We start from the raw sequence: 14,233 nt of genomic DNA, 5'->3' as shown, positions 1-14,233 counted from the left end.
AAGACTACCTCAAACTGTGGTACAGCAAAGCTGGATCCATGTCTTATGGTTTTTGCTAAGTCTGCAATCAGGTCTGTGGTTGGCAGGCCTGTTACCAGAGGTGTGGCCAGGTGTGACTTCTGCTGGGTAACTGTTAGTACTCCCAGAACTGGGCGGGTTCTGGGTGGCAGGGTTGCTTCCAGACTACAGTAGAGTGGAACTAAAGCCAGGTTGCAGGGACAGTAAGGTCTGAGTTTGGCAGGCCTGTTACCAGAAGCACTCACAGGCATGGCTTCTCCCGAATCCCTAAGTGGAAGAGGCTAGGTGCAGGACTGTCAACAAGCAGGGCTAGAGCCAAGTCCACATGTAGATGGGGCTGCTTTGGCCCATAGATAGGACCATAGTATATGCTGGCACTGGTGTGTAGGCCTGCCTCCCTGTTTTTGGGCTCCAATAGTGATTTGTAACCTCCTACCTGGATCCCAAAGCTTTCACAAAGGCACTTTTGTCCAGGGATGCCTTTCACATATTTGTTTCTGTGGAGGGATATGGGCTGGGTACCTCCAATTCATTCCACTATATTGCTGACAGTATTCATCTTTATTTTTAAAATATCTATCAAACATATTCTGTAACAGATTGAGATTTCATGCAATTCAAATTAAGTTTTACTGTATTAAGTAACACTCTGGCAGGAAAGGTAGAAAATTAGTTAGAACGGATATACCAGATTATAAATTTACCATTTTAATAGACAATGTAATAAATAAACATGAAGGATTATTATAGAATATTCAAAAAAAAAAAAAGAAATATAAGTATAAACTGATAATAAAAGCAATAATTGTAAGGAAGCTACTGCAATAGCTTAGTATGAAGAAAAACCCAATCTTATAAGCATTCTGTTTAACTGCCAGAAAGGAGAAATTTGATATAAATGGTATAATACTGTTGAATCTTTTCTTCTGAAACAAATTAGTTTTCAGAAATAAGCTTGAAAAAAATTCTATTTGGTGCTAAATTTTTTGTCCCAACATATATATAAGTCCTATTTAAGGAAAGTAAAGAATCTGTCAAAAAGTATGTGAATTATAAAAATGTTAATAGAAAATATAAAATAACTTACTTTATTTCAAGTTGTTTTATTTTATTTTCTGCTGTCTTAAGTCTTAGCTGAAGATCGTCTTTTGAACGCTCTGCAACCAGGCATCTTTGGTGCATTTCCTCTAGTTTTCTGTAATCACTTTCATTTACTCTGCCTTCATGGTAAATCTGCAAAAGAAGCTTATATGTATTACCTTACAGAAGAAAACTGTCTTAACAAATTATACAGTTTAGAAACTGAAGTCAATGGATAAATAAAAACCCATAATCATGTGTTCATCTGTTCCCATTGTAACACACTAAAACATATCAATAATTTTGGTGTTTCATATTTATAAAATAAAATGTTGAAAACTGACATATAATTGCTTATTTTTTGAAATTATTCATGGTTATGGTAAACTATTCAAAAAGTTTTAATATTTTATTTTTAATTATTTATTTTATCCTTTCTTTTATTAATGTGCTGTATCATGCTGACTGATTTGTGAATATTGAACCACCCTTGCAACCCAGGAATAAATCCTATTTGATCATGGTGAATGATTTGTTTTTTTTAATGTATAGTTTGGATTCAGTTTTGTCATTGAGAATTTTTGCATCTATGCTTATCAGGAATACTAGCCTGTAGTTCTCTTTTTCAGTGGTGTCTTTATCTGGTTTTGGTATTAAGGTAATACTGGCCTCATGGAATGAATATGGAAGTCTTCCTTCCTTTTCTATTTTAGGGAATAGTTTGGGAAGAATAGGTATTAACTCTTCTTTAACTGTTTGATAGAACTTCCTGTGAAGTCATCTGGTACTGGGGACAGTTTCAATATTTTAAAAAGAAATATAAAATAGTTGAAATAAAAAAAATACTCTAAATGTCACCACTTAGAGATAATTGTTTTGATTCAATTGTCTTGAATACCTTTTAAGAAAATTCTATATTCTGGTATTAAAAAATACAGACATATGCTATGGAGCAATGAGTAGAACTATCTGAAAGTGACTTCAGAATCTTACTCTGGTTTAACTAGACAATGATCTAACTGAAACGGGAGTTCCTCTTTCCCCAACGGGAGTGACTGTACCCAAGCTCAGCTTCTTATAAGACTAAGCTTCCTACCACGACACAGGGGCTATAACATCCCAAGAAGTGTGAAGTTGCCAGGTGCTAAGCAGCTCACATTTTCAGACAAATTCCACACAAGGCTATCCTCTAAATCCAGACTGCCTGGCCAATAACCTGTATCTTCTTCCACTGAAAAGACTGCTTTGTCACTCCTACTCTATAAAAAGGTAAAATATCAGCAAGTTAATGTCCCACTACTAAAATACAGGCCTATAGTAGTCCCAGCAGTGCTTTGACTTCAGCACACCTGTTTGTGGGACAGTGGGAGAATTAGGGACCTGTGCCTTCTCTTTACCTGTTGTCTTTAGTATTATAAGTTTTACATTTCCTCAATTAAGTCTATTCCTTACTCTATGCCATGTAATATTAAGAAATTCATCCCAGCCCTGATGTATAGCAGGTGGCAATCTAAATGGGATCTATACCTATTCCATAACATATAGTAACTCAGAAGAAATCAACCTTGCAGGAGAAAGATGACCATAAAGGTCCCACTTGGAATATGACATGTATGCTATATGCTGCTTTGTAAAGGACTCATTTACTATCTGATGTCATGATCTTTTTATGTCAATAACATATATATGTCACATGCTTTTTACTGATTGCTAAGTTTACTGATTTTCTTTATGCTATGTAGCACAGCATGTATGTACTCTTCTTTGAAAATCAAAGTCTGACTGCAACATTTAGTATTTGTTAACATTAGGTAACTTACTTAACCTCTCTACAAAAGTTCCTAATGCACCACTTAAAACACCGTATATTCTGCACCAAGTGTAGTCTCCATTTTTTCCCAAGGTATTTTACAAGAGTGGGATATTTACTGATGATAAAAAAAGCTATCTAAGTAAGAAATAAATTTTAAACTACACACTTCTTACAGTATTTTTTCATAAATATCATTTGGGTAATATTTTTCTACTTACAAAATAGAAACCTATACTTTTAAAAGGTTAAAATCAGAGCAATGTTGTAATTTTCTGGTTATACATATTTGTATTTATAGATGGCCTGAACCCAATAAAAGTTGGCATAAAATTTAAAAACACAAGGAAGATGAAGTAAAATTTACTACTGGAATAAGGTTTAATCAAGGATAGCTACTTCAAAAAATGTACACCTTTAAGTAAAAAGTACAAGTATTATGGCCACTCTTATAAAGAAATGTATTCAGGCAATACTAGTATTTAAGTACAGATTCTGAATATATTCCAGGTAAAAACACTCACTTATAATATAGGGGTTGCTAGTAGGCAGTGTGATGAAAGCAAACAGTAATAGTGAATATCTGCAGTTGAGTTTAGGTATTTTTTCCTTTTTACCTTTTCTAGTTCTTCTTCCACTGCTTTTTTCTCCCTAATGGCTCGTTCAATTTGGCTTTGTTTTTCAGCACACTCCTATAAATTCAATTCATATTGTAAATAAATGTTTGTAAAAACTTAAGAAAAAAATGGGTAAAATGATTTGTTTGTAACAAAGAAATACCAACAAATTCTTGTTTGTAACAAGAATACCACACTTACCCTATCAACAGAGCATGACCATATCGATTATTAAACAAAAACAAAAAAACCTCAATCTTCAAAGAGCTGCCTATCTCAGGATTTCAGAAATCGCCTCCAGCACAGAATGTCAAGGAGTTCTAAGTAAACATACTAAATGGGTGACAGAGGTTGAGGGATTCCAGAGAGAAAAAAATAAGACCCCTTTCTCATATTAGTTTTATTCATATACTCATATACGTATTTTAATTTCTTAAGAATGTTATTTATTTTCAGAAGGAGGGGGAGGGAGAGAATGCATGCGTGAACTAGCAGTGGAGGGGCAGAAAGAGAGGGAGAGAAAGAGAGTACGAAGCCCAATTCACAAACCATGAGATCGCGACCTGAGCTGAAATCAAGAGACCTCTTATCACGTATTTTAAAAGGAAACACAGAACTGGGCAGTGACACCATATCCTGAGGATAACCTGTGGCCTAAAATGTATATGGGTATATAAATTCAAAAAAAATTTTTTTTTGGCAAAACTTATAAACAGCCAACGTACATAGTAAATTTTATTAACATGATCATTAAACATTTCTGCTCATGAGGCACCTGGGAGGCTCAGTCGATTAACCAGCCAACTTTGGCTCAGGTCATGATCTCGTGGTTCAAGGGTTCGAGCCCCGCATTGGGCTCTGTGTGGACAGCTCAGAGCCTGAAGCCTGCTTTGGATTCTGCGTCTCCCTCTCTCTCTGCCCTCCCCTGCTTGCACTCTGTCTCTAAAATAAATAAACATTAAAAAAAATTTTTTTTAACATTTCTCCTCAAAAGGCTTTAATCAGTAAAACTGAGCAAGCATATCAATCAGTTGATAAAATTTAATATTTTGCAAATGAGACTAAACTAAAAACAACCTTTATAATGACTGGCTCCTCACAGCTATTTGTTTTTAACTATTTATTTATTTTTGAGAATCAGTGTGATTATTTTCTACTAATTGTAGATTATGCTTTGGATGAACCTGCTTACTGTCAGTACACTACTAATTAATATTCAACTATCTTTAGCATAACTTTATTTTATTTTTTATTTTAAAAATGTTTATTTATTTTGAGAGAGCATGTGCACCTGTGAGTGGGGGAGGGGCAGAGAGAGACGGGGAGAGAGAATCCCAAGCAGGGATGGATCCCATGACTTGAGCTGAAATCAAGAGTTGGACGCTAAACCGATGGGGCCATCCAGGTGCACTCAGCATAACTTTATTTTATGTAAGTACTGTATATCAAAATGTTTTTAAATTTTGAAATAAGCTTCTAAATTGTGAATTCTGATTATAATGAAGATCTTAACCCTATATTACAAATCAGATGATTAATCTAAATTATCTTTCATTAAGCTAGGATTATTAGTGCACAAGAAATGAAACTTTAAACATTCCATATATATTCATATAGTAAGTCGCTAATCTATGAAAAAGTAGTTTTATGGTGTGATATTTGGGATTTCTTCTATGTTGATATGTGATTTTTAATAGACTATTTTTAGAGCAGTTCAGATTCACCGAAAAATTGAGAAGTCAGAGATTTCTGCTATGCTTCTTGACCCCATAATATGCAAAGCCCTCCCCTATTTTCAACATCCCTCACTGTAGTTATACACTTGTTAATACTGATGAACCTATAATGACACAACCTTATCACTCAAAGTCCATAGCTTACATTAGAGTTCACTCTTGGTGCTGTTCATTTTGTGAGTTTGGACACATTTTTTTTTTTTTATAATGATATGTATTCACTACAGAGTAGGTACAGTGTCCTAAAAATCCTCTCTGCTTCACCTATGCCTATTTATCCCTCTCTTCTTAACTCCTGATAACCATCAGTCTTTTTACCCCATAGTTTTGCCTTTCCAAGAATGCCATACGGTTGGAATCAAACAATATGTAGCCTTTACAGACTAGCTTCTTTCACTTAATAATATGTGTTTACGTTTCCTCCATGGTTTTTTTCATGGCTTGATAGCTCATTTCTTTTTAGTGCTAAATAACTGTCTGAATGTACCACAGTTTATCCATTCACCTAACTAAAGGACATCTTGGTTGCTTCCAAATTTTGGCAACTGTGAAAAAAGCTGCTATAAACATCCATGTTGAGTTTTTTTGTGTGGACATAAGTTTTCAACTCCTTTGGATAAATACAGAAGAGTGTAATTGTTGGACAATATGTTAAGAGTATATTTAATTTTGTAAGAAACCATCAAACTGCCTTCAAAAGTGGCCATACCATTTTGAATTACCACCAGCAATGAATGAGAATTTCTGTTGCTCCACATTTTCCCCAGAGGTTGGTGGTATCAGGGTTCTGGATTTTGGTCATTCTAACAGGCATATCTGGCACATACTTGATGTAATGAATGGCACCTCATTATTACTTTAATTTGCATTTCCATGGTGACATATGATATGTAGCACCTTTCTGTATGTTTATATGCCATCTGTATATGTTCTTTGGTGACGTGTCTGTCAAGGTCTTTGGTCCAGTTTTTAATTGAACTGATTTCTTACTGTTGAGTTTTAAGAGTTCTTCGTATATTCTGGATAACAGTCTTTTGTCAGTTATGTCTTTTGCAAATATTTTCTCCTAATCTGTGGTTTGAATTTTCATTCTCTTGACTATCTTTCACAGAGAAACTTTTCATTTTAATGAAGTCCAACTTACCAATTGTTTCATCAATCGTGCCTTTGATATTATATCCAAAAATTCATTACGAAACTCAAGATCATCCAGGTTTTCTTCTATGTTATCTTCTAGGAATTTTATAGTTTTGCATTTTACATTTAGGGTTGTGACCCATTAAAAAAAACTTTTTAATGTTTATTAATTTTTGAGAGACAGAGAGGCAGAGCATTAGCAGGGGAGGGACAGACAGGGAGGAAGACAAAGAATCTTAAGCAGGCTCCAGGCTTTGAGCTGTGGGGCTCAGACTCATGAGCCATGAGACGAACTGAGCCGAAGTCAGACACTTAACTGACTGGGCCACCCAGGTGCCCCAGGAATGTGGCCTATTTTGAATTAATTTTTGTGGAGGTTGTGTCTGGATTCATTCTTTTACATGTGAATGTCTAATTGTCCTAGCACCATTTGCTAAAAAGACTTATCTTTGCTCCACTGTCTTGCCTTTGCTTCTTTGTCAATGATCAGCTGACTGTATTTATGTGGGTCTATATTTTACTCCATTCTAGGTTGTTTTATTTCATTTATTTTATTTCATTGATCTGCTTGTCTATTCTTTCACCAAGATCACACTATCTTGATTATTATAGCTTTAGAGTGAGTCTTGAAATCTGGTAGTATTAGTCCTCTGACTTTCTTCTTCTCCTTCAGTGTTGTGTTGGCTATTCTGGGTCTTTTGTCTCTCCAGATATACTTTACAGTCAGTTTGCCAATATCCACAAAATAACTTACTGAGATTTTGACTGGGATTGCACTCAATCTATGGATCAGGCTGTGAAGAACCGACATTTTGACTGAGTCTTCCTATCCATGAACATGGACTATCTCTTCATTTATCTACTTCTAGTTTGATATCTGTCATCAGTTTTCCTCACATAGACTTTGTATATTTTTTTAGATATATATCTAAATAATTTTTTTTACATGCTAAGGTAAATGGCACTGTGTTTTTAGTTTAAAATTCCACTTATTAATTGCTGGTATGTGGGAATACAATGGACTTTTGTATATTAACTCTATATCCTGCAACCTTACTACGCTATGATTGCTTCTTTCTTTTGGTTGAATTTTTTGGGGTTTTACTTTTTTTATTTTAGAAAGACAGCACACAAGCAGGGAAGAAGGACAGAGGAAGAGAGAGAGAGAGAGAGAGAGGGAGAGATTGATTTTTAGGCAGGCTCCATGCTCAATGTGGAGCTTGACGTGGGGCTCAATCCCATGACCCTGGGATCATGACCTGAGCCAAAATCGAGTCAGATGCTCAACTGACTGAACAACCCAGGGCGCCCCACCCCCACCATTTTTTTTTTTGTTTTCTACATAGATAATCATATCAAATTTCTTCCTTCACAATCTATGTAACTTTTATTTCCATTTTTTTTTTAATTTTTTTTTTCAACGTTTATTTATTTTTGGGACAGAGAGAGACAGAGCATGAACAGGGGAGGGGCAGAGAGAGAGGGAGACACAGAATCGGAAACAGGCTCCAGGCTCTGAGCCATCAGCCCAGAGCCTGAGGCGGGGCTCGAACTCACGGACCGTGAGATCGTGACCTGGCTGAAGTCGGCCGCTTAACCGACTGCGCCACCCAGGCGCCCCTATTTCCATTTTTAGTTAAATGGCATTAGCTAGTACTTCCAGGATGATGTTGAAAAGTAATGGTAAGAGGTCACATCACTGCCTTGTTCCTGATCTTAGTGGGAAAGCTTCTGGTTTCACAGCTGTAGGCTTTTTGTAGATATTCTTTATCAAGTTGAGGAATTTCCCCTGTTTCTAGTTTACTGCAAGTTTTTATCATGAATGGGGGTTGGATTTTGTCAAATGCTTTTTCTATAGCTGCTTATATGATACCCATGTGATTTTTAATGTAGATATTAGTAACAAGGTTGGATCACACTTCTGAATCTGGTGAACGGCATATAAATATGTTATATACTATGCATCTCTCTCTACCCAATTCACCATTTCACTGCCCAATGATGACAAAAAAAAAAATATTTGGTTAACCTCAAACAACAAAGTTAAAATTAGATAGAAAAGTTGAACCTTTCTAGAGAAATATACTAATTCTATTAAAAATTCACAGTAATACTAAAGCGAGTATTTAAAATTACTATTATTAAAAAGCCTTCATGAATATTTACTATTAATCACCACCAACATTCCTACCTTTTGGGCACAATATGACCAAATGATAACTAGATATTTTTTCAAGTACTCATGGAGTATTTCCAAAATTATACCCTATAGTGTACCATAAAGAAAATCACAACAAATGTTAAGAATCAATATCATATAGACTATAATCTATGGCCTCTATTTAACTAGATTAGAAACCAATAATAAAAAGATATCTAAATACCTATGCACATGGAGATTCAAAATTAGACTTCTAAAAAATTCACATATCCAAAAAAGATCATATTGAATTTTTCATTTTACTTGTATAAAATTTGGGCATTTATAACCAGTCTTTTTACTATTTGCTGTAGATTAAAGTTCATTTTATTTATTTATTTATTTATTTATTTATTTATTTATTTATTTAGAGATCAGGGGAGGGGAAGAGAGAGAGGAGAGAAAGAATCTTAACCAGGCTCCTCAGCACTGTGAACCTAGAGTCCAAAGCAGGGCTTGATCCCCTGAACTGCAGGATCATGACCTGAGTCGATATCAAGAGTTGGATGCTTAACCAACTGAGCCACTCAGGTGCCCCACTATTTACTGTAGGTTAAAAATAATCTCTCCTATTTGGCAGAATTAAAACCTTGAGTTTTCTTAAGAGAAACTGTAGGAGAAATAAAAGCTGTGTTGCTCTCCAAAGGGAGACATGTGGGTAGAGAGAGACTGGTTCTGGCCTTTTCTTAAACCTATCAAAAAAAATCTGCACACTAACTTAAAATACAGGTTTTTTTTTTTCCTTCCTGCAAGCATAACTTAGTTTGGGGTTAGCTAAAGTATGCTTAACCTTCCTCCTTGACTTCATGTTTATGGTCCAGCTGATAAAATTGGTATTTAAGAATATAAATCAATAGCCAACATCAGGTTATTATGTCTCAAACTATAGTCTGAGTTTCTGAGTTACCTGACAAAATCTGCTTTTTAAAGTAGTTGAACACGTCCTCCTTCAAACATATTTCTCAATGTTTGATATTTCAAACACTTTTCAATTATTCAGGACAGTTCCCCATGGAATCAACATGACATCACATAATATTTAATATCTTTAGAAAAATCCACTTAGCTATGATTATAATTGTTTCACTATAAATCCTAAGAAATATAATTTTTTTGCTCGAAATTGAGTTTACACAGCTCTGGTTGTGTAAACAGATAAGAATTATTTTTAAAAGCCCTGCAGATCTTATCCAACACACATTCATTCCTTTGGGAAAACAGAAAGAGATAATGTTCTGGTCCTTCCAGAGTTTATAAGCCATTAAATGATCCTGGACTGGGGAAAGACTTTCTTCTAGCTATGAATCTACTCAAAGCTAAACCAGTCCATGTAAGACAACAAGCAAAATAGCAAGGTAATAGAAGAAGTAGTAAAACTTGAAAACAACAATTAATTAGACATGACTATTTGGCCACACTGCATCACACTAGTTTTACTTAATGTTCCTACATCCTTAACACAAATGACATTAAACAAAAAGTAACACTGGTTTCTAGTCTATTACTCTCAGGACCTGTACACAAAGACTAAAGTCTCAAGATGTACATTACAGAGTTTGTAGAATGTGGAAAAAGATCTGTTCTTTCCTTCAGAATTGTTTAAATATTAGTCAATAAGTATTTATTAAAATACATACTGTGAAAACACTGTGCTAGGCAATGAAGATAAAAGAAGGCATAAGACTTTTCTCCTTCAAGGTGTTTATAATATAATTGGAAAGATAAGATTTGTATAAAGTAAGAGAAAAGGAGAGTGAGGGAAGGAGATGGGAGATGGAAAGAGAACTAACATAATGTAACATATTTATTACAAGACATAAGTTGTTGCTAAGTTTTGTAGGCAGCATTAAAAGTGAGGTAGAGATTCAGAAAGGATTAGAGTTTGTGAAGTGGAAAATATCTTCCCAATCTCTAAAAATTCTTGTACTTTCATTCCCCTATAAGCAAGGTTATTAAATTCCATTTCATCATATCTTAATGTTAAATTTACATATTTAATCTCACCTCTATCGAAACAAGTATTTTTTTTCCTTTCTCCTCTTTGCCTATTTATCCTTCAGTACTCTTATCTCTTTTGGGAAGCTTGTCTTTCTTCTATCCCACTGATATATATACTATCTCTTACTTTCTACTTAATCTCCCAGATGAAACTAGCATGTGTTAGCAGCTGCAGATGGGTGCTTCATAGCATGCTGTGCATTGTCAGAAAAAAAAGTAATAGTAAAATGTGATAAATGCCATCCATCTGTCCTCCTAGACCACAGGCTCCAAGATTACAGTTAACATGTTTATCTTGATTTTTAATCTTTTCCTAGAATCTAGCATAGTTCCTGGCTTAGTAAGTATCTTCTGAATGAACAAGAATGTGCATTACAAGACACATTAAAATGTATCCTGGCTTTAAAATAATCAATATTCAGGGTCGCCTGGGTGGCTCAGTTGGTTAAGCTTCCAACTCTTGGTTTTGGCTCAGACCACGATCTCATGGTTCGTGAGATGAAGCCCCATATCACGCTTTTTTTTTTTTTTTTTTTTTTTAATTTTTTTTTTCAACGTTTATTTATTTTTTTTTTGGGACAGAGAGAGACAGAGCATGAACGGGGGAGGGGCAGAGAGAGAGGGAGACACAGAATCGGAAACAGGCTCCAGGCTCTGAGCCATCAGCCCAGAGCCTGAGGCGGGGCTCGAACTCACGGACCGTGAGATCGTGACCTGGCTGAAGTCGGACGCTCAACCGACTGCGCCACCCAGGCGCCCCCCATATCACGCTTTGTGCTGACAGCATGGAGCATGCTTGGGATGTTCTCTCTACCTCTCTCTCTCTGCCCCTCCCCTGCTCTCTCTCTCACCCTCACTTTCAAGGTGAGTAAATAAACATTAAAAAAATAAGAAAAATAAAATAGACAATATTCAGAAGAATATAGTCTTCTAACCTACCATTTGAAGGGCTGAAAGTTCTTCTGTTAGTCGAGAAATCTGTACATTATACTGTTTTCTTGTGCTTGCAACCTGTAATTAAGACATTCATAAATTGTTTAGATTCACAAAAATTGATTAATACCCAATAAAAATATTTAGGATAATTTGGAGAAAAAAAAAAACTTTTATGGCATAAAAAATAAATAACCACCTGAGGGGCGCCTGGGTGGCGCAGTCGGTTGAGCGTCCGACTTCAGCCAGGTCACGATCTCGCGGTCCGTGAGTTCGAGCCCCGCGTCGGGCTCTGGGCTGATGGCTCAGAGCCTGGAGCCTGTTTCTGATTCTGTGTCTCCCTCTCTCTCTGCCCCTCCCCCGTTCATGCTCTGTCTCTCTCTGTCCCAAAAATAAATAAACGTTGAAAAAAAAATTAAAAAAAAAAAAATAACCACCTGAGTATTAAAGAGTCAAGAATTATTTAAAAAAATTTTTAATGTTTATTTTTGAGAGAGAGAGAGAGAGACAGAGTGTGGCTGGGGGAGAGGCAGAGAAAGAGGGAGACAGAATCTGAAGCAGGCTCCAGGCTCTAGGCTGTCAGCAGAGAGCCCGATGGGGAGCTGCGAGATCATGACCTGAGCTAAAGTCAGACACTTAACTGACTGAGCCACCTAGGTGCCCCTAAAGGGTCAAGAATTTATCACAACAGTGGAAGGAGAGTGAATTTCTATGAAAACTTACCATATTTGAAGTGAAAACTGGCAACATTTCAAAATATTTACTTATTAATCCCCTTATAGATATTAAGTCATTATAGGTTAACATAAATAACATTTTATGAAAAATAAGTTCATTTTCCAAAATAAAAAATTTTCTAGAAAAATGTTACTATTTTACATTTTTGTAAATTTCCTTAATGTTTGAACAGGGGATAGCCAGATTCACATTATCTACTTCTGTGTTCAACCTGTTGTGTTGCTTACCATCAGCTTCTGGAAAACACCACTGTACACTTATCAGAGAACGAGTATGAAAAAAGAAAACAGTAAACTATAATTATGAAAGTAGGTGTGACCTTCCAGACTCTCTGAACAACACTTTAAGAACGGGTGTCATAGAGCAAGTCAAGAGAAAAACTGAATTACACACTAAAAATGTAACTAGTAACTTTTAAGGCACTTTTGTTTTATAAGAAGAAAATATTTTCATATTGCATATATTTCAGTATAAAGTAAATTACTTTGTGAGAAAAACTCTTATTTCAATTAACATTTAAAATACTTCAGAAACAGTATGACTTATGTGTACAAAATATTTTGAAGGATTAGTTACATCTCATCAAGATGACTCCTATGACAGTGTATTTTTCTAATTAATAATTACTCATACTTTTTAAAAAGACCATGAAGGAAGGAGGAATTAAGATGGCAGAGCATCATGGAGATCCTGAGCTTGTCTTGTCCTTGAAACACAGCTAGAACAGCACCAAACTATTTTGAACGCCTAGGAAATTGTTCGGATGATTAATGCAACAATCTGCATAACTTGAGTTTGTCCTTAACCTATAAGGGAAGATAGGTCAGGGTTGCAATAAACCTATATACAAGAAATTTTGCAGGCCAAAAAGGAGTGATATATTCAATGTGCTGAATTGGAAAATTATGCAGCCAAGAAATCTTTATCCAGAAAGGCTGTCATTCAAAATAAAAGGAGAGATAAAGAGTTTCCAAGACAAACAAAAACTAAAGGAGTACGTGACCACTAAAGCATCCCTGCAAGAAATTTTAAGAGGGACTCTGAGTGGACAAAAGAGAAAACAAAACAAAACAAAGATCAAAGCAACAAAGACTAGAAGCACCAGGGAACATTACCAGAAACAACTCTATAGGGAACACAAGGGCACTAAATTCATATGTTTCAGTACTCACTCTAAATGTCAATGGACTAAATGCTCCAATCAAAAGACACAGGGTATCAGAATGGATAAGAAAACAAGACACATTTATATGCTGCTTACAAGAGACTCATTTTAGACCTAAAGACACCTACAGATAGAAAGTAAGGGGATGGAGAACAATCTATCATGCTACTGGTTGTCAAATGAAAGCTGGAGTAGCCATACTTATATCAGACAATCTAGACTTTAAAATAAAGCCTGTATCAAGAGATGAAGGAGGGCATTATATCATAATTAAGGGGTCTATCCATCAAGAATATCTAGCAATTGTAAACATTTATGCTCCAAATGTGAAAGCACCCAAATATGCAGAAAATCAACAAGGAAACAATGGCTTTGAATGACACACTGGACCGGATGGTTTAACAGATACATTTAGGGCATTTCATCCCAAAGCAGCAGAATACACGTTCTTCTTGAGTGCACATGGAACATTCTCCAGACTAGATCACATACTGGAACACAAATCAGCCCTCAACAAGTACAAAAAGATCAGGATCATACCTTTAATATTTTCAGACCACGAGTTTGCTATGAAACTCTAAATCAACCACAAGAAGAAATCTGCAATAACCATGAACACTTGGAGATTAAAGAAAATCTTACTACAGAATGAATGGGTTAACCAAGAAATAAAAGAGGAAATTAAGAAGTACACAGAAGCCAATGAAAATGAAAACATGACAGCCCAAAACCTCTGGTATGCAGCAAAGGTGGTCATAAGAGGGAAGTACATAGCAATCCAGGCTCTCCTAAAGAAGGAAG

The 14,233-nt window shown here is 35.6% G+C and overlaps 1 protein-coding gene across 3 annotated transcripts in view; it reads right to left on the bottom strand.

Moving 5' to 3' along the window:
* SCLT1 (sodium channel and clathrin linker 1) overlaps positions 1-14,233 on the bottom strand; it is a 220,950-nt gene that overhangs the window by 65,473 nt on the left and 141,244 nt on the right. For all 3 annotated transcript variants that reach the window (XR_006709835.1, XM_045467740.1, XM_045467749.1), the window contains 3 exons: positions 11,536-11,607; positions 3,526-3,600; positions 1,106-1,251 (listed from right to left, as the gene is read on the bottom strand). Coding sequence is in view for 2 of the 3 variants with exons in the window: in XM_045467740.1 (XP_045323696.1) it covers positions 1,106-1,251; positions 3,526-3,600; positions 11,536-11,607 (293 nt within the window). In the remaining variant the exon portion in view is untranslated. The remainder of the gene's footprint in view (positions 1-1,105; positions 1,252-3,525; positions 3,601-11,535; positions 11,608-14,233) is intronic.

The sequence above is a fragment of the Leopardus geoffroyi genome, chromosome B1 (assembly GCF_018350155.1).
Source record: "Leopardus geoffroyi isolate Oge1 chromosome B1, O.geoffroyi_Oge1_pat1.0, whole genome shotgun sequence".
In the NCBI taxonomy this organism is placed as follows: domain Eukaryota; kingdom Metazoa; phylum Chordata; class Mammalia; order Carnivora; family Felidae; genus Leopardus; species Leopardus geoffroyi.
This window is presented reverse-complemented; position numbering and strand designations above follow the sequence as displayed.